This window comes from Phaenicophaeus curvirostris, unplaced genomic scaffold (genome assembly GCF_032191515.1).
Source record: "Phaenicophaeus curvirostris isolate KB17595 unplaced genomic scaffold, BPBGC_Pcur_1.0 scaffold_93, whole genome shotgun sequence".
Lineage (NCBI taxonomy): Eukaryota > Metazoa > Chordata > Aves > Cuculiformes > Cuculidae > Phaenicophaeus > Phaenicophaeus curvirostris.
This window is the reverse complement of record NW_027206715.1, coordinates 647403-668961: the sequence shown is the minus strand read 5'-3', so window position 1 is coordinate 668961 and position 21559 is coordinate 647403. Positions and strand designations below refer to the sequence as shown.

The following is a 21559-nucleotide window of genomic DNA, read 5'->3' as shown; positions in this document are numbered from 1 at the left end:
CCTATGGATCCCCCTGGTGGCCCACAGATCCCCCTGGGCACCCCAGGGATCCCCCTGGGAACCCCACGGATCCCCTGGCACCCCACAGATCCCCCCTAGCACCCCACAGATCCCCCCTAGCACCCCACGGATCCCCCCTAGCACCCCACGGATCCCCCTGGGCACCCCATGGATTCCTCTGGGCACCCCCCAGATCCCCCTGGTGCCCCCTGGATCCAGGGGATCCCCCCCCCCGCCCCCCGGCTGCCCCTCACCTTCAGGATGCGGCTCTGGGTGTAGACGTAGGGGACCCCGAACATGACGACGGCTCGGCCGTAGTGGTGAACTGGGGGACAGGGGGACAGGGGGGCAGGGACCCAGCATCAGCCACACCCATTCATGTCCCCCTGGCCCCCCAAATGTCCCCCCGTCCCCCAACATGTTCCCCCAAATGTCCCCTTGTCCCCCAAATGTCCCCCTGTCCCCCCAGATGTTCCCTCAAATGTCCCCCTGTCCCCCCAGATGTCCCCCGTCCCCCCTGATGCCCCCCAAATGTCCCCCTGTCCCCCCAAATGTCCCCCTGTCCCCTCAAATGTCCCCCCGTCCCCCCAGATGTCCCCCCATCCCCCCAGATGTTCCCCCAAATGTCCCCCTGTCACCCCAGATGTCCCCCTGTCCCCCCCGATGTCCCTGTGTCCCTGTGTCCCCTGTCACCCCAGATGTCCCCCGTCCCCCCGATGTCCCTGTGTCCCCTGTACCCCAAATGTCCCCCTGCCCCCCTGTCCCCCTGATGTCCCCCTGTCCCCCCAATGTCCCCCCAAATGTCCCCGTGTCCCTGTGTCCCCTGTACCCCAGATGTCCCCCTGTCCCCCCAATGTCCCTGTGTCCCCTGTACCCCAGATGTCCCCCGTCCCCCCGATGTCCCTGTGTCCCCTGTACCCCAAATGTCCCCCCATCCCCCAGATGTCCCCGTCCCCCCCGATGTCCCCGTGTCCCTGTGTCCCCTGTACCCCAAATGTCCCCCTGCCCCCCTGTCCCCCTGATGTCCCCCTGTCCCCCCAATGTCCCCCCAAATGTCCCCGTGTCCCTGTGTCCCCTGTACCCCAGATGTCCCCCTGTCCCTGCAATGTCCCTGTGTCCCTTGTACCCCAGATGTCCCCCGTCCCCCCGATGTCCCTGTGTCCCCTGTACCCCAGATGTCCCCCTGTCCCCCGATGTCCCCCTGTCCCCCCAAATGTCCCCGTGTCCCCAGTACCCCAGATGTCCCCCTGTCCCCCCAAGGTCCCTGTGTCCCTTGTACCCCAGATGTCCCCCTGTCCCCCCAATGTCCCTGTGTCCCCTGTCACCCCAGATGTCCCCCTGTCCCCCCGATGTCCCCCTGTCCCCCCAAATGTCCCCGTTGTCCCCAGTACCCCAGATGTCCCCCTGTCCCCCCAAGGTCCCTGTGTCCCTTGTACCCCAGATGTCCCCCTGTCCCCCCAATGTCCCTGTGTCCCCTGTACCCCAGATGTCCCCCTGTCCCCCCAAGGTCCCTGTGTCCCCTGTCCCCCCCGATGTCCCCGTGTCCCTCACCGAAGTCGATGCCCTCGGACACTTTCCCGCGGGCGACGGAGAGCAGGATGGCGCCGCGGCCGTTCTCGCAGGCCTGGGGGGGGCAGACGGATCAGGGACCCCCCTCCCAGTGCTCCCAGTCCCCCCGTCCCAGTTCTCCCAGTCCCCCCCCTCCCAGTGCTCCCAGTCCCCCCCTCCCAGTGCTCCCAGTCCCCCCCCGTCCCAGTTCTCCCAGTCCCCCCCTCCCAGTGCTCCCAGTCCCCCCCGTCCCAGTGCTCCCAGTCCCCCCCATCCCAGTGCTCCCAGTCCCCCCCCGTCCCAGTTCTCCCAGTCCCCCCCCGTCCCAGTGCTCCCAGTCCCCCCCTCCCAGTGCTCCCAGTTCCCCCCCCACCTCCTGGTACTTCTCGAGGGCGACGCTGGTCTCGGCGCTGTCCTGGGTCTCGATGAAGATGAGTTTGTTGCGCTGGATGTTCTCCAGGATCCCCTGGGGGGCAGGATGGTGTGGGGAGGGGGCTGGGGGGGCAGGAGCACGTGGGGAGGGGGCTGGGGGGGCAGGAGGGTGTGGGGAGGGGGCTGGGGGGTAGGAGGGTGTGGGGAGGGGGCTGGGGGGGGCAGGAGGGTGTGGGGAGGGGGCTGGGGGGTAGGAGGGTGTGGGGAGGGGGCTGGGGGGGTAGGAGGGTGTGGGGAGGGGGCTGGGGGGGGCAGGAGGGTGTGGGGAGGGGGCTGGGGGGGCAGGAGGGTGTGGGGAGGGGGCTGGGGGGTAGGAGGGTGTGGGGAGGGGGCTGGGGGGGGCAGGAGGGTGTGGGGAGGGGGCTGGGGGGTAGGAGGGTGTGGGGAGGGGGCTGGGGGGGGCAGGAGGGTGTGGGGAGGGGGCTGGGGGGGGTAGGAGGGTGTGGGGAGGGGGCTGGGGGGGGCAGGAGGGTGTGGGGAGGGGGCTGGGGGGGTAGGAGGGTGTGGGGAGGGGGCTGGGGGGGGCAGGAGGTGTGGGGAGGGGGCAGGAGGGTGTGGGGAGGGGGCTGGGGGGGTAGGAGGGTGTGGGGAGGGGGCTGGGGGGGGCAGGAGGGTGTGGGGAGGGGGCTGGGGGGGTAGGAGGGTGTGGGGAGGGGGCTGGGGGGGGCAGGAGGGTGTGGGGAGGGGGCAGGAGGGTGTGGGGAGGGGGCTGGGGGGGGCAGGAGGGTGTGGGGAGGGGGCAGGAGGGTGTGGGGAGGGGGCTGGGGGGGGCAGGAGGGTGTGGGGAGGGGGCTGGGGGGGCAGGAGCGTGTGGGGAGGGGGCTGGGGGGGGGCAGGAGGGTGTGGGGAGGGGGCTGGGGGGGGCAGGAGGGTGTGGGGAGGGGGCTGGGGGGGGCAGGAGGGTGTGGGGAGGGGGCTGGGGGGGCAGGAGGGTGTGGGGAGGGGGCTGGGGGGCAGGAGCGTGTGGGGAGGGGGCTGGGGGGGGCAGGAGGGTGTGGGGAGGGGGCTGGGGGGGCAGGAGGGTGTGGGGAAGGGGCTGGGGGGGGCAGGAGGGTGTGGGGAGGGGGCTGGGGGGGCAGGAGGGGTATGGGGAGGGGGCTGGGGGGGGCAGGAGCTGGGGGGCAGGAGGGTGTGGGGGGGGCTGGGGGGGGGCAGGAGCGTGTGGGGAGGGGGCTGGGGGGTTGCTGTGGGGCTGCAGGGGTCGTTGTGGGGCAAGGGGGTCTCCATGGGGCAGGGGTTGGGGGGCAGGGGGGGTCGCTGTGGGGCAGGGGGGGTCCCCGTGGGGCAGGGGGGGGTCCCCGTGGGGCAGTAGGGGGGTCCCCGTGGGGCAGGGGGGTCGCTGTGGGGCAGGGGGGGTCGCTATGGGGCAGGGGTTGGGGGTCAGGGGGGGTCCCCGCGGGGCTGGGGGGTCCCCGTGGGGCAGGGGTGGTCCCCGTGGGGCAGGGGGTGTCGCTATGGGGCAGGGGTTGGGGGTCAGGGGGGGTCCCCGTGGGGCAGGGGGGTGTCCCCGTGGGGCAGGGGGGTCCCCGTGGGGCTGGGGGGTCCCCGCGGGGTCTCACCTGCTCGTACCAGGCGGCCACGGTGGCCTCGAGGTGCCCGTAGCTGGTGAAGAAGGCGACGAGGCCGTCGGGCACCACGGCCGCCAGCGCCAGCAGCAGCGCCCCGCAGTTCCGCAGCACCGCTGGGGGCACCCCGACACCCCGACATCACGGCCCCGCACCCCGAAATCACAGCCCGACACCCCGACATCACGGCCCCGCACCCCGAAATCACAGCCCGGCACCCCGAAATCACGGCCCCGCACCCCGACACCCCCGCACCCCGGCATCATGGCCCCGCACCCCGGAATCACAGCCCCGCAACCCAACACCACGGCCCCGCACCCCGAAATCACAGCCCGGCACCCCCGACACCCCCGCACCCCGACATCACGGCCCCGCACCCCGAAATCACAGCCCCGCACCCCAAAATCACAGCCCGGCACCCCGACATCACAGCCCCACACCCTGAAATCACAGCCCCGCACCCCAAAATCACAGCCTGACAACCCAGAGTCAGACCTGACACCCCAACATCACACCCTGACACCCCAAAATCACAGCCTGACACCCCAAAATCACACCTGACACCCTGAAATCACAGCCTGACACCCCGAAATCACAGCCTGACACCCCGAAATCACAACCTGACACCCCAGCGTCACACCTGACACCCTGAAATCACAGCCTGACACCCCAAAATCACACCCAACACCCCGAAATCACAGCCCAACACCCCAGAATCACAGCCCGACACCCTAGAGTCACACCTGACACCCCAAAATCACAGCCCCGCACCCTGAAATCACAGCCTGACACCCCGAAATCACAGCCTGACACCTCAAAATCACACCCGGGGACATCCCAACGTCCCATGGGGACACCCCAACGTCACACCCCGACAATGGGGATGGGGGGGGACAGCGGGGACATGGGGACACCACAGGGACATGGGGACACCATGGGGACGACATGGGGACATGGGACAGTGGGGACACCACAGGGACACCATGGGGACACCATGGGGACAAGGGGGACACCACGGGGACACCATGGGGACACCATGGGGACAAGGGGGACACCACGGGGACAAGGGGGACACCATGGGGACACCATGGGGACACCACGGGGACACCACAGGGACAAGGGGGACACCATGGGGACACCACGGGGACAAGGAGGACACCATGGGGACACCACGGGGACAAGGGGGACACCACGGGGACAAGGGGGACACCATGGGGACACCACGGGGACACCACGGGGACAACGGGGACACCATGGGGACACCACGGGGACAAGGGGGACGCCACGGGGACAAGGAGGACACCATGGGGACACCACGGGGACAAGGAGGACACCATGGGGACACCACGGGGACAAGGGGGACACCATGGGGACACCACGGGGACACCACGGGGACAACGGGGACACCATGGGGACACCACGGGGACAAGGGGGACGCCACGGGGACAAGGAGGACACCATGGGGACACCATGAGGACAACAAGGACCCCACGGGGACATGGCGGACAAGAGGGACATGGGGCCACAAGGACGCTGGGGACCCCACGAGGACAAGAGGGACATGGGGACACTATGGGGACCCCACGGGGACATCATGGGGACGCCCCTCGTCCCCACTCACCGATGTCCTCGCGCGACTCGAACTTGGAGGTGATGGCCACCTGGTCGTTGCCGCGACCCACGATCTGCGGGGAGGGGACACGGTGACACGGGGACCCCCCCCTTGTCCCCTCTAGGGGACATTGGGGTCCCCCCCAACCCCTCCTCGGGGACACGGGGGTCTCCGTGTCCCCCACCTCGGTGGAACCGAGGTGGGGGACACGGAGACCCCCGTGTCCCCAGGGGAGGGAGGGGGTCCCGGTGTCCCCTCCCCCTTGGGGACAGGGGGGTCCCCATCGCTGTCCCCTCACCATGGGACACAGGCAGGTCCGGGCCAGGGTCATGGTGAAGGTCGCCATGGTAACGGGGCGGAAATCCAGGATTTTGGGGTACATGTCGAGAGGGGACAGGGTCTGCGGGGACAGGGGGGGACGTTAGAGGGGACGGTGGGGACAGGGGGGGACAGAGAAGGGACGTGGGGGGACATTGAGGGACATTGGGGGACACTGGGGGGCATTGGGGGGACATTGGGGGACACTAGGGGGACATTGAGGGACATGGGGGGACATGGGGGGACACTGGGGGGCATTGGGGGGACATTGAGGACACTGGGGGGACAGAGAAGGGACATGGGGGACATTGGGGGACACTAGGGGGACATTGAGGGACATTGGGGGACATGGGGGGACACTGGGAGGCATTGGGGGGCATTGGGGGACACTGGGGGGACATTGAGGGACATGGGGGGACATGGGGGGACACTGGGGGGCATTGGGGGGACATTGGGGGACACTGGGGGGACATTGAGGGACATGGGGGGACACTGGGGGGCATTGGGGGGACATTGGGGGACACTGGGGGGACATTGAGGGACATGGGGGGACACTGGGGGGCATTGAGGGGACATGGGGGGACATTGAGGGACACTGGGGACAGTGGGGGGACAGAGAAGGGACATGGGGGGACACTGGGGGACATTGGGGGGTCATTGAGGGACATTGGGGGACTTGGGGGGACATTGAGGGACACTGGGGACACTGGGGGGACAGAGAAGGGACATGGGGGGACACTGGGGGACATTGGGGGACATTGGGGGGTCATTGAGGGACATTGGGGGACATGGGGGGACACTGGGGGGCATTGAGGGGACACTGGGGGACACTGGGGGACAGAGAAGGGACATGAGGGACATGGGGGACACTGGGGCGCATGGAGGGGACACGAGGGGACATTGAGGGGACATTGGGGACATGAGGGGACAGAGAACAGACATGGGGGACATTGAGGGACATTGGGGACATGGGGGGACAGAGAAGGGACATGGGGGACATTGGGGGACATTGAGGGGACACGAGGGGACAGAGAAGGGACATGGGGGGACACAGAAGGGACATGGGGGACAATGGGGACATAGGGGGACATTGGGGGGACATTGGTGGTCAGAGAAGGGACATGGGGGACATTGGGGACACAAAGGGGACATGGGGGGACAGAGAAGGGACACTGGGGCCAGGGGGGCCACGGTGCCGCACCCCCGAGGTGATGATGACCGACTGGAAGCGCTCGAAGACGGGTTTGATGGCGATGGAGGCGTCCATGCAGCTGGGGACAGGGGGACAGCGGCGTCCCCAGCGTGTCCCCTCCCCCCTTGGCCCGCGGCCCTGGGCCCCCCCATGTCCTCAATGTCCCCTCCCATGTCCCCATCCCTTCTATGTCCCCTCCGATAGCCCCACCATGTCCCCCCCCAGTCCCCCCCATGTCCCCCTCATGTCCCCCTCATGTCCCCCACGTCCCCCCAATGTCCCCATGTCCCCCAGGTCCCCCCCATGTCCCTCAGGTCCCCCCCATGTCCCTCATGTCCCCCCCGTGTCCCCCTGTCCCTCAGGTCCCCCCCTGTGTCCCCCTTCTGTCCCTCAGGTCCCCCCCCATGTCCCCCCCGTGTCCCCCATGTCCCCATGTCCCTCAGGTCCCCCCGGGTCCCCATGTCCCCCCCCGTGTGTCCCCATGTCCCCCCCATGTCCCCCTGTCCCCCAGGTCCCCCCCATGTCCCCCATGTCCCCCCCCCGGTCCCCCCCGTGTCCCCACATCCCCCAGGTTCCCCCCCATGTCCCCCCTGTGTCCCATGTCCCTCAGGTCCCCCCCCTGTCCCCCCCATGTCCCTCAGGTCCCCCCCATGTCCCCCCCATGTCCCCATGTCCCTCAGGTCCCCCCGTGTCCCTATGTCCCCCCCTGTGTCCCCCCCATGTCCCCCTGTCCCTCAGGTCCCCCCCCGTCCCCATGTCCCCCTGCCCCTCAGGTCCCCCCCATGTCCCCCCTGTGTCCCCCTGTCCCTCAGGTCCCCTCCATGTCCCCCTGTCCCTCACGTCCCCCCCCATGTCCCCATGTCCCCCCCATGTCCCCCCCATGTTCCCCTGTCCCTCAGGTCCCCCCCCATGTCCCCATGTCCCCCCCATGTCCCCACCATGTTCCCCTGTCCCTCAGGTCCCCCCCGTGTCCCCATGTCCCCCCTGTGTCCCACTCATGTCCCCATGTCCCCATGTCCCCCCCCTGTCCCTCTGGTCCCCCCCGTGTCCCCCTGCCCCTCAGGTCCCCCCCATGTCCCCCCCTGTCCCCCCCCTGCCCCTCAGGTCCCCCCCCTGTCCCCCCCATGTCCCCCTGTCCCTCTGGTCCCCCCCGTGTCCCCCCCTGTCCCCCCACCTGAAGTGCAGGACGGGGTTGGAGACGTTGGGGTTTCGCTCGTCAAAGGGTTCGATGATGATGGTGAAACCTGAGGGGGGGGGGGACAGGGACGAGATAAGGGGATCCTGGGCCCCCCCCCCCTCACTGATAAGGGGCTCCTGCCCCCCCCTCACTGATAAGGCCCCCCCCCCCCCCCACTGATAAGGGGATCCTGCCCCCCCCTCACTGATAAGGGGCTCGTGGCCCCCCCCTCACTGATAAGGCCCCCCCCCCTCACTGATAAGGGGCTCGTGGCCCCCCCCTCACTGATAAGGGGCTCGTGGCCCCCCCCCTCACTGATAAGCCCCCCACCCCGCTGCTAAGGGGCTCGTGGCCCCCCCCTCACTGATAAGGCCCCCCCCCTCACTGATAAGGGGCTCGTGGCCCCCCCCCCTCACTGATAAGCCCCCCACCCCGCTGCTAAGGGGCTCGTGGCCCCCCCCTCACTGATAAGGCCCCCCCCCCCCCGCTGCTAAGGGGCTCATGGCCCCCCCCTCACTGATAAGGCCCCCCCCCCTCACTGATAAGGGGCTCGTGGCCCCCCCCCTCACTGATAAGCCCCCCCCCCCGCTGCTAAGGGGCTCATGGCCCCCCCCTCACTGATAAGCCCCCCACCCCGCTGCTAAGGGGCTCGTGGCCCCCCCCCTCACTGATAAGCCCCCCCCCCCGCTGCTAAGGGGCTCATGGCCCCCCCCCTCACTGATAAGCCCCCCACCCCGCTGCTAAGGGGCTCGTGGCCCCCCCCCTCACTGATAAGCCCCCCACCCCGCTGCTAAGGGGCTCGTGGCCCCCCCCCTCACTGATAAGCCCCCCACCCCGCTGCTAAGGGGCTCGTGGCCCCCCCCTCACTGATAAGGCCCCCCCCCTCACTGATAAGGGGCTCGTGGCCCCCCCCTCACTGATAAGCCCCCCCCCCGCTAAGGGGCTCGTGCCCCCCACCTCGGCTGTAGGAGCTGACGAGGGTGGCGAACGAGGCCACGAGGACGAGGGGCGAGAAATCGGCGATGGCCGCGACCTCCAGAGTTCGGAGAAGGGACTGGAGGCGCTCGGCACAGAACCTGGGGGGGAAAGGGGGGGTCAGAGGTGGGGGGGGGGGGGGCCTGGGACTCCTTAAGGACCTTCTAGGACCTGTCTAGGACCCCCAAGAACCCTCTAGAGCCCCCTGGGACCCCTTTAAGGCCTTACAGGGCCCCCAAGAACCCTCTAGAACCCCCTGGGAACCTTCTCGGACCCCCAGAAACCCCCTAGAGCCCCCTGAAACCCTTCTAGGACCTTCCTAGAACCCCCAGGAACCCTCTAGAGCCCCCTGGGACCCCTTTAAGCCTTCTAGGACCCTTCTAGGACCAAGAGGAACCCTCTAGAGCCCCCTGGGACCCATTTAGGGTCTTCTAGGACCCTTCTAGAACCCCCAAGAACCCCCTAGACAACCCCGGGACCCATTTAGGGCGTTCTAGGTCCCCCAAAAACATTCTAGAGCCCCCTGAACCCCATTTTGGGCCTTCTAGAACCCTTCTAGAATCCTCAAGAACCCTCTAACCCCCCTGGGACCCATTTAGGGTCTTCTAGGACCCTTCTAGGACCCCCAAGAACCCTCTAGACCCCCCTGGGACCACTTTAAGGCCTTACAGGGCCCCCAAGAACACTCTAGAACCCCCTGGGACCCTTCTAGGACCCTCCTAGGACCCCCAGGAACCCACTAGAGCCCCCTGAAACCCTTCTAGGGCCTTCTAGGACCCTTCTAGAACCCCCAGAAACACTCTAGATCCCCCTGGGACCCCTTTAAGCCTTCTAGAACCCTTCTAGGACCCCCAAGAACCCTCTAGACCCCCCGGGACCCATTTAGGGTCTTCTAGGACCCTTCTAGGACCCCCAAGATCCCTCTAGACCCCCCTGGGACCCATTTAGGGTCTTCTAGGACCCTTCTAGGACCCCCAAGAACCCTCTAGACCCCCCTGGGACCCCTTTAAGGCCTTTCAAGGCCCCCAAGAACACTCTAGAACCCCCTGGGACCCTTCTAGGACCCCCAGGAACCCCCTAGAGCCCCCTGAAACCCTTCTAGGACCCTCTTAGAACCCCCAGGAACCCTCTAGAGCCCCCTGGGACCCCTTTAAGCCCTCTAGGACCCTTCAAGGACCCCCAGGAACCCTCTAGACCCCCCTGGGACCCCTTTAAGCCTTCTAGAACCCTTCTAGGACCCTCAAGAACCCTCTAGACCCCCCTGGGACCCTTCTAGGACCCCCAGGAACCCCTTTAAGGCCTTACAGGGCCCCCAAGAACCCTCTAGAACCCCCTGGGACCCTTCTAGGACCCCCAGGAACCCACTAGACCCCCCTGGGACCCATTTAGGGTCTTCTAGGACCCTTCTAGGACCCCCAGAAACCCCCTAGAGCCCCCTGAAACCCTTCTAGGGCCCTCCTAGAACCCCCAGAAACCCTCTAGAGCCCCCTGGGACCCCTTTAAGCCTTCTAGAACCCTTCTAGGACCCCCAAGAACCCTCTAGACCCCCCTGGGACCTTTTTAGAGCCTTCTAGGACCCCCAGGAACCCACTAGAGTCCCCTGGGACCCCTTTAAGCCTTCTAGGACCCTTCTAGGACCCCCAAGAACACTCTAGAACCCCCTGGGACCCTTCTAGGACCCCCAGAAACCCAGTAGAGCCGCCTGGGATCCCTTTAAGCCCTCTAGGACCCTTCTAGGACCCCCAAGAACCCTCTAGAACCACCTCCCTCCCCCAGGATCCCAGGGGAACAGAGGCCAAAGGGGGTGGGGGGGGACCCAGGATCCAAAAGGGGGTCCAGGGCCCAAAGTTGGGGGTCCCCCCTGACCGTAGGGGCTTGCGGTCGATGCAGACGCGCTCGTGCAGGTCCTTGAGGAAGGCGGGGGGGCTCTCCTGGACCACGCGCGGCCCCCGCACCCGAGCCCGCAGGTACGAGAGCAGCCGCCGCAGGAACCCCACAAAGTGCTCGGCCGTGCGGATGCTCCCCGGAACGGCCTCTGCGGGGGAAAAAGAGTGGGGGGGGGCCCCAAAATACCCCTCCCCGGGGAAAGGGGGGGGTATAGGGACCCCAACACCCACCCAGGGACCCCAAAACCCACCCAGGGACCCTAAAACCCACCCAGGGACCCCAAAACCCACCCAGGGAACAGCCTCTGGGGGGGAAAAAAAAGTTGGGGGGCCCCAAAATACCCCTCCCTGGGGAAAGAGGGGGGTATAGGGACCCCAAAACCCACCCAGGGACCCCAAAACCCACCCAGGGATCTTAAAACCCACCCAGGGACCCCAAAACCCACCCAAGGACCCTAAAAGCCCTCAGGGAATGGCCTCTAGGGGGGAAAAAAGAGTCGGGGGGGCCCCAAAATGCCCCTCCCCGGGGAAAGGGGGGGGTATAGGGACCCCAAATCCCACCCAGGGACCCCAAAACCCACCCAGGAATCCTAAAACCCACCCAGGGAACAGCCTCTGGGGGGGAAAAAAAAGTTGGGGGGCCCCAAAATACCCCTCCCCGGGGAAAGGGGGGGACACAGGGACCCCAAAACCCACCCAGGGACCCTAAAAGCCCTCAGGGAACAGCCTCTAGAGGGGAAAAAAGAGTCGGGGGGGCCCCAAAATACCCCTCCCTGGGGAAAGTGGGGGGCACAGGGACCCCAAAACCCACCCACAGACCCTAAAAGCCACCCAGGGAACGGCCTCTAGGGGGGAAAAAAGAGTCGGGGGGGCCCCAAAATGCCCCTCCCCGGGGAAAGGGGGTGGGCACAGGGACCCCAAAACCCACCCAGGGACCCCAAAACCCACCCAGGAATCCTAAAACCCACCCAGGGAACAGCCTCTGGGGGGGAAAAAAAAGTTGGGGGGCCCCAAAATACCCCTCCCCGGGGAAAGGGGGGGACACAGGGACCCCAAAACCCACCCACAGACCCTAAAAGCCCTCAGGGAACAGCCTCTAGAGGGGAAAAAAGAGTCGGGGGGGCCCCAAAATACCCCTCCCTGGGGAAAGTGGGGGGCACAGGGACCCCAAAACCCACCCACAGACCCTAAAAGCCACCCAGGGAACGGCCTCTAGGGGGGAAAAAAGAGTCGGGGGGGCCCCAAAATGCCCCTCCCCGGGGAAAGGGGGTGGGCACAGGGACCCCAAAACCCACCCAGGGACCCCAAAACCCACCCAGGGAACGGCCTCTAGGGGGGAAAAAAGAGTCGGGGGGCCCCAAAATACCCCTCCCCGGGGAAACAGGGGGGCACAGGGACCCTAAAACCCACCCAGGGACCCCAAAACCCCTCAGGGACCCCAAAACCACCCCAAGCAGGGACCCCACAAAGACCCAGAAGGGCTCAGCCCACCCCCCGCCACACACCTCAAAAGGCTCAGGGCCCCCCCATGCTCATCTCAGGACCCCCTCAAAGGGCTTAGGGCCCCCCCAAAAAGGGCTGATGCCCCCCCAAAAAGGGCTGGTGGCCCCCCAGAATGGGCTCAGGGCTCCCCAAGAGGGCTTGTGGGCACTCCAAAAGGGCTCAGGACCCCCCAAAAAGGGCTGATGCCCCCCTAAAAAGGGCTCAGGGCTCCCCTAGAGGGCTGGTGGCCCCCCAGAAAGGGCTCAGGGCTGCCCCAGAGGGCTTGTGGCCCCCCAAAACGGGCTGATGGTCCCCCAAAAAGGGCTCAGGGCTCCCCCAGAAGGCTGGTGGCCCCCCAGAAAGGGCTGGTGGCCCCCCAAAAGGGCTCAGTGACCCCCCTACCTTGCAGGACGGCGTCGGGCAGGACGGGGTTGGCGAGGTAGAGGTCGGTGTCCCTCGCGGCCCCCGCCTGGCGCAGCCCCTGGAGCAGCTGCTGGTACTCGTCCCGCAGCCGCTGGGCGTCCGTCTCCTTCAGCCTGCGGGGACACGGCTCCCAGTGCTCCCAGGGCTCCCAGTGCCACGTTCCCAGGGCTCCCAGTGCTCCCAGTGCCCCCAGGGCTCCCTGTGCCACCAGGCCTCCCAGTGCCCCCAAGGCTCCATTCCCAGTGCCATCAGGGCTCCATTCCCAGGGCTCCCAGTGCTCCCAGTGCCCCGTTCCCAGTGCTCCCAGTGCCACCAGTGTCCCCAGGGCTCCATTCCCAGTGCTCCCAGTGCCCCCAGTGCTCCATGTGCCACCAGGCCTCCCAGTGCCCCCAGAGCTCCATTCCCAGGCCTCCCAGTGCCACCAGGGCCCCGTTCCCAGAGCTCCCAGTGCCACCAGGGCCCCGTTCCCAGAGCTCCCAGTGCCCCCAGGCCTCCCAGTGCCCCCAGGCCTCCCAGTGCCACCAGGGCTCCTTTCCCAGGGCTCCCAGTGCCATCAGTGTCCCCAGGGCTCCGTTCCCAGGGCTCCCAGTGCCCCCAGTGCTCCATGTGCCACCAGGCCTCCCAGTGCCCCCAGGGCTCCATTCCCAGTGCTCCCAGTGCCACCAGGCCTCCCAGTGCCACCAGGCCTCCCAGTGCCACCAGGGCTCCTTTCCCAGGCCTCCCAGTGCCACCAGGGCTCTGTTCCCAGGGCTCCCAGTGCCCCCAGTGCCCCAAGGGCTCCCAGTGCCCCCAGGGCTCCATTCCCAGGGCTCCCAGTGCTCCCAGTGCCCCGTTCCCAGTGCTCCCAGTGCCACCAGTGTCCCCAGGGCTCCATTCCCAGGCCTCCCAGTGCCCCCAGGGCTCCGTTCCCAGTGCTCCCAGTGCCACCAGGCCTCCCAGTGCCACCAGGGCTCCATTCCCAGGCCTCCCAGTGCTCCCAGTGCCCCCAGGGCTCCCGGAGCCCCGTTCCCAGTTGCTCCCAGTTGCTCCCACCTCTGGATGGTGCTCTGGAGCGTGGCCAGGTTGTTCTGGCAGCGATCGAGCGTCCGGCGCGTGATGGTGACGCCCATGGAGTCGATGCAGACGGTGTCTGAGAGGGACCGAGGGATAACGGGGGGTCGGGATGGCGGGAACGATGGGATCGCGGAATAACGGGGCTCGGGATCATGGGATCATGGGATAACAGGGTATCGGGATCCTGGGATCATGGGGTAACGGGGGTCTCAGCATCATGGAATCATGGGATAATGGGGTATCAGGATCCTGGGATCATGGGGTATCGGGATCCTGGGGTAACGGGGGTCTCAGGATCATGGAATCATGGGATAATGGGGTGTCGGGATCATGGGATCACAGGATAACAGGATCCTGTGATCATGGGGTGTTGGGATCCTGGGATCATGGGATAATGAGGTGTTGGGATCATGGGATCATGGGATAATGGGGTGTTGGGATCATGGGATCACAGGGTATTGGGATCCTGGGGTAACGGGGGTCTCAGGATCATGGAATCATGGGATAATGGGGTGTTGGGATCATGGAATCATGGGATAACAGGGTATCAGGATCCTGGGATCATGGGGTGTTGGCATCCTGGGATCCTGGGGTAATGGGGGTCTCAGGATCATGGAATCATGGGATAATGCGGTGTCAGGATCCTGGGATCATGGGGTGTTGGGATCCTGAGATCATGGGATAATGGGGTGTTGGGATCATGGGATCACGGGATGTCTGGATCATGGGATCATGGGATAACAGGGTATCAGGATCCTGGGATCATGGGGTGTTGGGATCCTGGGGTAACAGGGGTCTCAGGATCATGGGATAATGGGGTGTCGGGATCATGGGGTAATGGGGTGTTGGGATCCTGGGGTAACGGGGGTCTCAGGATCATGGAATCATGGGATAATGGGGTGTCGGGATCATGGGATCATGGGGTAATGGGGTGTTGGGATCCTGAGGTAACGGGGGTCTCAGGATCATGGGATCACGGGATGTCTGGATCATGGAATCATGGGGTAATGGGGTGTCGGGATCATGAGGTATTGGGATTATGGGGTAATGGGGTCTCCGGATTATGGGATGACAGGATAATGGGATAACGGAATCAAGGGATAATGGGATCAGGGGGTCACAGGGTAACGGGGTCTCGGGATGGTGGGATGAGAGGCTAACGAGATCCCGGTCTCCGGGAGCCCCGGGGGAGCCTCTGACCGATGTTGTGGGCCTCGTCGAAGACGACGACGGCTTTGCGGGCGAGCTCCTTGGAGACGAGGTCGGCGATTTTGGGGTCCAGCAGGTAGTGGTAGCTGTAAACCACCACGTTGGCGTGCAGGATCTGCAGGGACAGCCCCCAGCCCCTCGGAATCGGCCCCCGGGAGGGCACCAGCGGATCCCAGATCCCATCCCGGATCCCTCTCCCGGTACCGAGTAGCGAGCGAGGAAGTAGGGGCACCAGCCCTTGCGGCGCCCGAAGGCTTTGAGGTCGTCGAGGTTGTAGACGCCGTAGGGGAGCGGCTCCTCGCGCCCGTGGGTGTCGAAATCCTGCGAGGGGAGAGCCCGACGGATCCCCGGGATCAGGAAGCGAGGGGAGACGGGGATCGGGGGGGACCCCTGGGTGCCCGGTGGGGTCTGGTGGGGACCCCAGAGCAGGGATCAGGGGATCCCCCTGGGAATAAGGGGATAGGGGGGACCCCTGGGTGCCTGGTGGGGTCTGGTGGGGACCCCCAGAGCCCGCAGGGATCAGTGGGATCCCAGGAATGAGGGGATCGGGGGGATCCCCCTGGGAATAAGGGGATCGGGGGACCCCTGGGTGCCCGGTGGGGTCTGGTGGGGACCCCAGAGCATGGATCAGGGGATCCCCCTGGGAATAAGGGGATAGGGGGGACCCCTGGGTGCCTGGTGGGGTCTGGTGGGGACCCCAGAGCCCGCAGGGATCAGTGGGATCCCAGGAATGAGGGGATCGGGGGGATCCCCCTGGGAATAAGGGGATCGGGGGACCCCTGGGTGCCTGGTGGGGTCTGGTGGGGACCCCAGAGCCCGCGGGGATCAGTGGGATCCTGGGAATGAGGGGATCGGGGGACGCCTGGGTGCCCGGTGGGGTCTGGTGGGAATCCCAGAGCGGGGATCAGGGGATCCCCCTGGGAATGAGGGGATTGGGGGGACGCCTGGGTGCCCGGTGGGGTCTGGTGGGAATCCCAGAGCGGGGATCAGGGGATCCCCCTGGGAATAAGGGGATTGGGGGGACCCCTGGGTGCCTGGTGGGGACTGGTGGGGACCCCAGAGCCCGCAGGGATCAGTGGGATCCCAGGAATGAGGGGATCGGGGGGATCCCCCTGGGAATAAGGGGATTGGTGGGGCCCCTGGGTGCCTGGTGGGGTCTGGTGGGGACCCCAGAGGGGGGGACCCCTGGGAATAAGGGGATTGGGGGGACCCCTGGGTGCCCGGTGGGATGTGGTGGGGACCCCAGAGGGGGGGACCAGGAGGATCCCTGGGAATAAGGGGATGAGGGGGACCCCTGGGAATAAGGGGGTGTCCTAGGGGGAAGGAGGGGGTGCCCGTGGGGCTCGAGGGGGGCTCGAGGGGGTCGCTGACCTGGTAGAAGCGGCAGGTGGGGACGCTGGGGTCGCGCTGGTGCTGGGCCCGCACGTACGAGGCCGTCAGGCTGAGGCATCGCCCGTCCACCTCCTTCCCGAAGCGAAGCGCCGACACCTGCGCCGAGCCCCACGTCACCCCGGGATCCGCCCCCCCCGATCCCAGGGATCCCCCCCCCCCTCCCCGAAAAACCCACCTCGGGGTGCACGCAGAGGTTCCTCCTGGAGCTCAGCGCCAGCCCCAGGAACGGAACCTTCTCCCCCAGCTCCTGCTCGTAGAAATCCAGCAGCTTCCGCAGCTCCTCGACCACCTGCCGAGGCGGAAAAACCTCGAGCCCATCGGGATCTCCCTCCCCTAGGGTCGATTCCATCGGGATCTCCCTCCCGGGACGCCCCCTGGGGTTGATTCCATCAGGATCTCCCTCCCAGAGCATCTGATTCCACTGGGATCTCCCTCCCAGGGTGTCCCCTGGGGTCGATTGTATCGGGATCTCCCTCCCAGAGCATCTGATTCCACCAGGATCTCCCTCCCAGGGTGTCCCCTGGGGTCGATTCCATCAGGATCTCCCTCCCAGAGCATCTGATTCCACTGGGATCTCCCTCCCAGGGTGTCCCCTGGGGTCGATTGTATCGGGATCTCCCTCCCCTGGGGTCGATTCCATGGGGATCTCCCTCCCCTGGGGTCGATTCCATCGGGATCTCCCTCCCGGGACGCCCCCTGGGGTTGATTCCATGGGGATCTCCCTCCCCTGGGGTCGATTCCATGGGGATCTCCCTCCCGGAGCATCCGATTGCATCGCTCTCCGCTCACCTTCTCGATCTCCGGCACCGTCCGGGAGCAGTAGATCAATTTGGTGACGTCCAGCGGCCGAGCCTGTGGAGAAACGACCCTGGGATCCACCGGGATCCTCAGGGCTGGGATCCTCGGGGCCGGGATCTGCTGGGGTGGGATCCTCGGGGCCGGGATCCGGGACTCACGCGCTGGTAGGCGACGATGAGCGAGAGCAGCGACACCGTCTTCCCGGTCCCGGACGGCATCTCCAGGACCCCGTGGCCCTGTCGGGAGCGGCGCCATCAGCCCACGGGGGGCCCTGGGGGGGTGGATCCCGGGATCCCAGCCCCCCCCCCGGATCCCTGCGGATCCCTCCGGCCCCACCTTGGCGTCCAGCGTGCGCTTGAGCTCCAGCATGTAGGAGAACTGCTCGGGGTAGATGTAGTCGTAGGGGAAGTAGACGAGGAGCCCATCGACGTTGAGCCTGCGGGGAGGAGGAGCCCGGCGGGGATCGCGTGGTGGGATCCCCCAGAATCCTTCCACACCTCCTCCCCGGGCTCCCCCAGCCCCCCAGAATCCTTTCCCCCACCCCCAGAGATCCCCCAGAATCCTCCCCCTCCCCACCCAGGGATCCCCCAGAATCGTTCTCCCCCCTCCCCAGGGATCCCCCAGCCCCCCAGAATCCTTCTCCTCCCCCCTCAGGGATCCCCCACCCCCCCAGAACCCTTCCCCCCCTCTCCCCAGGGATCCCCCAGCCCCCCAGTATCCTTCCCCCCACCCCCAGCCCCCCAGAATCCTTCTCCTCCCCACTCAGGGATCCCTCCACCCCCAGCCCCCCAGAATCCTTCAGCCCCCCCCGCCTTAGATCCCCCAGCCCCCCAGAATCCTTCCCCCCCCCTTAGATCCCCCAGCCCCCCAGAATCCTTCCCCCCCCCTTAGATCCCCCAGCCCCCCAGAATCCTTCTCCCCCCCCCCAGGGATCCCCCAGCCCCCCAGAATCCTTCTCCCCCCCACTCAGGGATCCCCCAGCCCCCCAGAATCCTTCTTTCCCCCCCAGGGGTCCCCCAGAATCTTTCCCCCCACCCCCAGCCCCCCAGAATCCTTCTCCCCCCCCCCCAGGAATCCCCCAGCCCCCCAGAATCCTTCCACACCCCCTCCCCGGGCTCCCTGAGCCCCCCCCAGAATCCTTCTCCCCCACCTCAGGGATCACCCAGCATCCCTCCCCCCACCCAGGGGTCCCTCAGCCCCCCAGAATCCTTCCCTCCACCCCCAGAATCCTTCAAACCCCCCCCAGTGGTCCCCCAGAATCCTTCCCCCCAGCCCCCCAGAATCCTTCTCCCCCCCCCAGGGGTCCCCTCGAATCCTTCTCCCCCCTCCCCAGGGATCCCTCAGACCCCCCGAATCCTTCTCTCCCCCACTCAGATATCCCCCAGCCCCCCAGAATCCTTCTCCCCCCCCCTCAGGGGTCCCCCAGCCCCCCCAGAATCCTCCCCCCCCCTCCCCCACTTCATCCTCCGCCGCTGCCGCCGCTCCTCGCCGCGAGGCCCCTCCCCCCGCCGTCCAGTCCCCAACGCGGTCCGCTCCGGCGCCTCATTGGCTGCGGGCGGAGAGGCCACGCCCCCTCAGCCCAGGCCACGCCCCTCGTATAAGGCCACGCCCCCTTCCCGGAGAGCACGCGCTGCGCATTGGCCACGCCCCTCCTTATACGGCCACGCCCCCTCCTTATATGGCCACGTCCCCTCCTTATATGACCACGCCCATTCCTTATATGGCCACGCCCCCTCGTCCCAGGGGGCTCTAGAGGGCTCCTTGGGGGTCCTAGAAGGCCCTAAAGTGGTTTCGGGGGGGGGTCTAGAGGGTTCTTGGGGGTCCTAGAAGGGTCCTAGAGGGCTCTAAGGGGGGTCCCGGGGGGGCTAGAGGGTTCTTGGGGGTCCTAGAAGGGTCCTAGAGGGCTCTAAGGGGGGTCCCGGGGGGGTCTAGAGGGTTCTTGGGGGTCCTAGAAGGGTCCTAGAGGGCTCTAAGGGGGGTCCCGGGGGGGCTAGAGGGTTCTTGGGGGTCCTAGAAGGGTCCTAGAGGGCTCTAAGGGGGGTCCCGGGGGGGTCTAGAGGGTTCTTGGGGGTCCTAGAAGGGTCCTAGAGGGCTCTAAGGGGGGTCCCAGGGGGGTTAGAGGGTTCTTGGTGGTCCTAGAAGGGTCCTAGAGGGCTCTAAGGGGGTTCTAGGGGGGTCTAGAGGGTTCTTGGGGGTCCTAGAAAGGTCCTAGAGGGCTCTAAGGGGGGTCCCAGGGGGGTTAGAGGGATCTTGGGGCTCCTAGAAGGGTCCTAGAGGGCTCTAAGGGGGGTCCCGGGGGGGTTAGAGAGTTCTTGGGGGTCCTAGAAGGGTCCTAGAGGGCTCTAAGGGGGGTCCTGGGGGGGTTAGAGGGTTCTTGGTGGTCCTAGAAGGGTCCTAGAGGGCTCTAAGGGGGGTCCAGGGGGTCTAGAGGGTTCTTGGGGTTCCTAGAAGGGTCCCAGAGGGCTCTAAGGGGGGTCCCAGGGGGGTTAGAGGGTTCTTGGGGGTCCTAGAGGGCTCTAAGGGGGGTCCCGGGGGGGTTAGAGGGTTCTTGGGGGTCCTAGAAGGGTCCTAGAGGGCTCTAAGGGGGGTCCCGGGGGGGTTAGGGGGATCTTGGGGGTCCTAGAAGGGGTTTTGGGGTCCCCAGGGGGGAGTTTGGGGGGGTACCAGCGTGGATTTTGGGGCTCCCAGATTGGTTTAAAGACCTACCCCCCCCCCCCCAATTCCCTGATCTCCTCCCCTCGCCCTAATTAGCGCTCCTGAGTTAATTAAGGTCAGGGGGGAGCTAGGAGCCCCCCCCAATTGCCACCCCCCCCAAAAAGACCCACGTGCACCTTTGTGGGTGCCCCCCCTTTGATTTGGGGGGGTCCCAAGGGGGTCCCCCCACCCCCAACTTTGATTTGGGGGGGGGTCCCAAGAGGGTCCTTCTCCCCCTCTTTGATTTGGGGGGGGGTCCCAAGAGGGTCCTTCCCTCCCCCCCTTTGATTTGGGGGGGGTCCCCAAGAGGATCCTCCCCTCCTCTTTGTTTTGGGGGGGTCCCAAGAGGGTCCTTCCCCCCCTCTTTGATTTGGGGGGGGTCCCAAGAGGGTCCTCCCCTCCCCCCCATTGATTTGGGGGGGGGTCCCCAAGAGGATCCTCCCCTCCTCTTTGTTTTGGGGGGGTCCCAAGAGGGTCCTTCCCCCCCTCTTTGATTTGGGGGGTGTCCCAAGAGGATCCTCCCCCTCCTCTTTGATTTGGGGGGGGTCCCAAGATGGTCCCCCCACCCCCAACTTTGATTTGGGGGTGTCCCAAGAGGGTCCTCTCCCCCCTTTTTGATTTGGGGGGGTCCCAAATCCCCATTTGGTGCCTCACTGCCCCCCCCATGGGGGACCCCAAATTATGGGGGGGGGGGGTTGGGGGGGGTGGAGTCGATGCTCCTCCCCCCTCCCCCCCCTTTTTAAGTGGGGGGGGGCGGGGTCTGAGGCTCCGGGAGGTGCTGGGGGGGGGGCAGCAGGACACGAGCAGAGGCGGCGGCGACAACGGGGACCCCCCCGGGACCCCCAATACCGGTAACGGGACCCCCCCCCCCCCCCAGTTAGAACTGGGACCCCCATGGCCCCCCCCCATTGGGGACTGGGACCCCCACGACCCCCCCAGTTAGGACTGGGACCCCCCCTCTGGGGACTGGGAACCCCCCCCCCCCATACTGGGACCCTCCCAGTTGGGGACTGGGACCCCCACGACTCCCCCAGTTAGGACTGAGACTCCCCCCATTGGGGACTGGGAACACCCCCCCCCCATACTGGGACCCCCCCAGTTGGGGACTGGGACCCCCACGACTCTCCCAGTTGGGACTGGGACCCCCCCTCTGGGGACTGGGAACACCCCCCCCCATACTGGGACCTCCCCAGTTGGGGACTGGGACCCCCACGACTCCCCCAGTTAGGACTGAGACTCCCCCCATTGGGGACTGGGACACCCCAGTTAGGACTGGGACCAACAAGCCCTCTCCCAGTTAGGACTGGGACCCCCCCCAGTTAGGACTGGGACCCCCCCCCAGTTCGTACTGGGACCTCTGGGACCCCTCCACTGGGGACTGGGATCCCCTCCCAGTTGGAACTGGGAACCCCCGACCAGTACTGGGACCCCCCTGGGAGCTGGACCCCCCAGTTACCCCCAGTAAGGGGTCCCAGTTACCCCCAGTAAGGGGTCCCAGTGCCCCCCAGTAGCCAGTGCCCCTCCAGTAAGGGGTCCCAGTGCCCCCCAGTAACCGGTACCCACTGGTGCCCAGTGCCCCCCAGTAAGGGGTCCCAGTGCCCCCCAGTAAAGGGTCCCAGTACCCCCCAGTAAGGGGTCCCAGCGCTCCCAGTCATGGCCGAGGGCGACGGCGAGGACGATGTCCAGTTCCTGCGGACGGTGAGTGGGGGTTACTGGGGATACTGGGAGCACTGGGAGGGGATACTGGGGGCACAGGAACTGGGAGATATTGGGGAGACGGGACTGGGGATGCTGGGGAAACTG

At 66.7% G+C, this 21559-nt stretch overlaps 1 protein-coding gene across 1 annotated transcript; it reads right to left on the bottom strand.

Moving 5' to 3' along the window:
• Positions 1–248: 248 nt before the first annotated feature.
• ERCC2 (ERCC excision repair 2, TFIIH core complex helicase subunit) lies at positions 249–18575 on the bottom strand. Its single transcript, XM_069882221.1, has 20 exons — positions 18521–18575; positions 17399–17498; positions 17221–17298; positions 17054–17116; positions 16440–16553; positions 16244–16360; positions 15077–15193; positions 14864–14987; positions 13643–13739; positions 12590–12723; positions 10686–10854; positions 8802–8920; positions 7842–7911; positions 6677–6746; positions 5456–5557; positions 5167–5230; positions 3540–3582; positions 1922–2014; positions 1552–1624; positions 249–325 (listed from the first exon to the last, which is right to left on the bottom strand). The coding sequence occupies exons 1-20, from the start codon at positions 18523–18525 to the stop codon at positions 257–259; spliced, it is 1821 nt and encodes a 606-aa protein (XP_069738322.1). The 5' UTR covers positions 18526–18575; the 3' UTR covers positions 249–256.
• Between the last annotated feature and the right edge of the window lie 2984 nt (positions 18576–21559).

Excerpts from the sequence above, each read along its gene's own strand:
- ERCC2 (XM_069882221.1), bottom strand. Across the intron at positions 2,015-3,539 it reads TGGCCGCCTGGTACGAGCAG|GGGATCCTGGAGAACATCCA; the intron begins GTGAGACCCCGC and ends CCTGCCCCCCAG. Across the intron at positions 326-1,551 it reads GTCCGAGGGCATCGACTTCG|TTCACCACTACGGCCGAGCC; the intron begins GTGAGGGACACG and ends CCTGTCCCCCAG.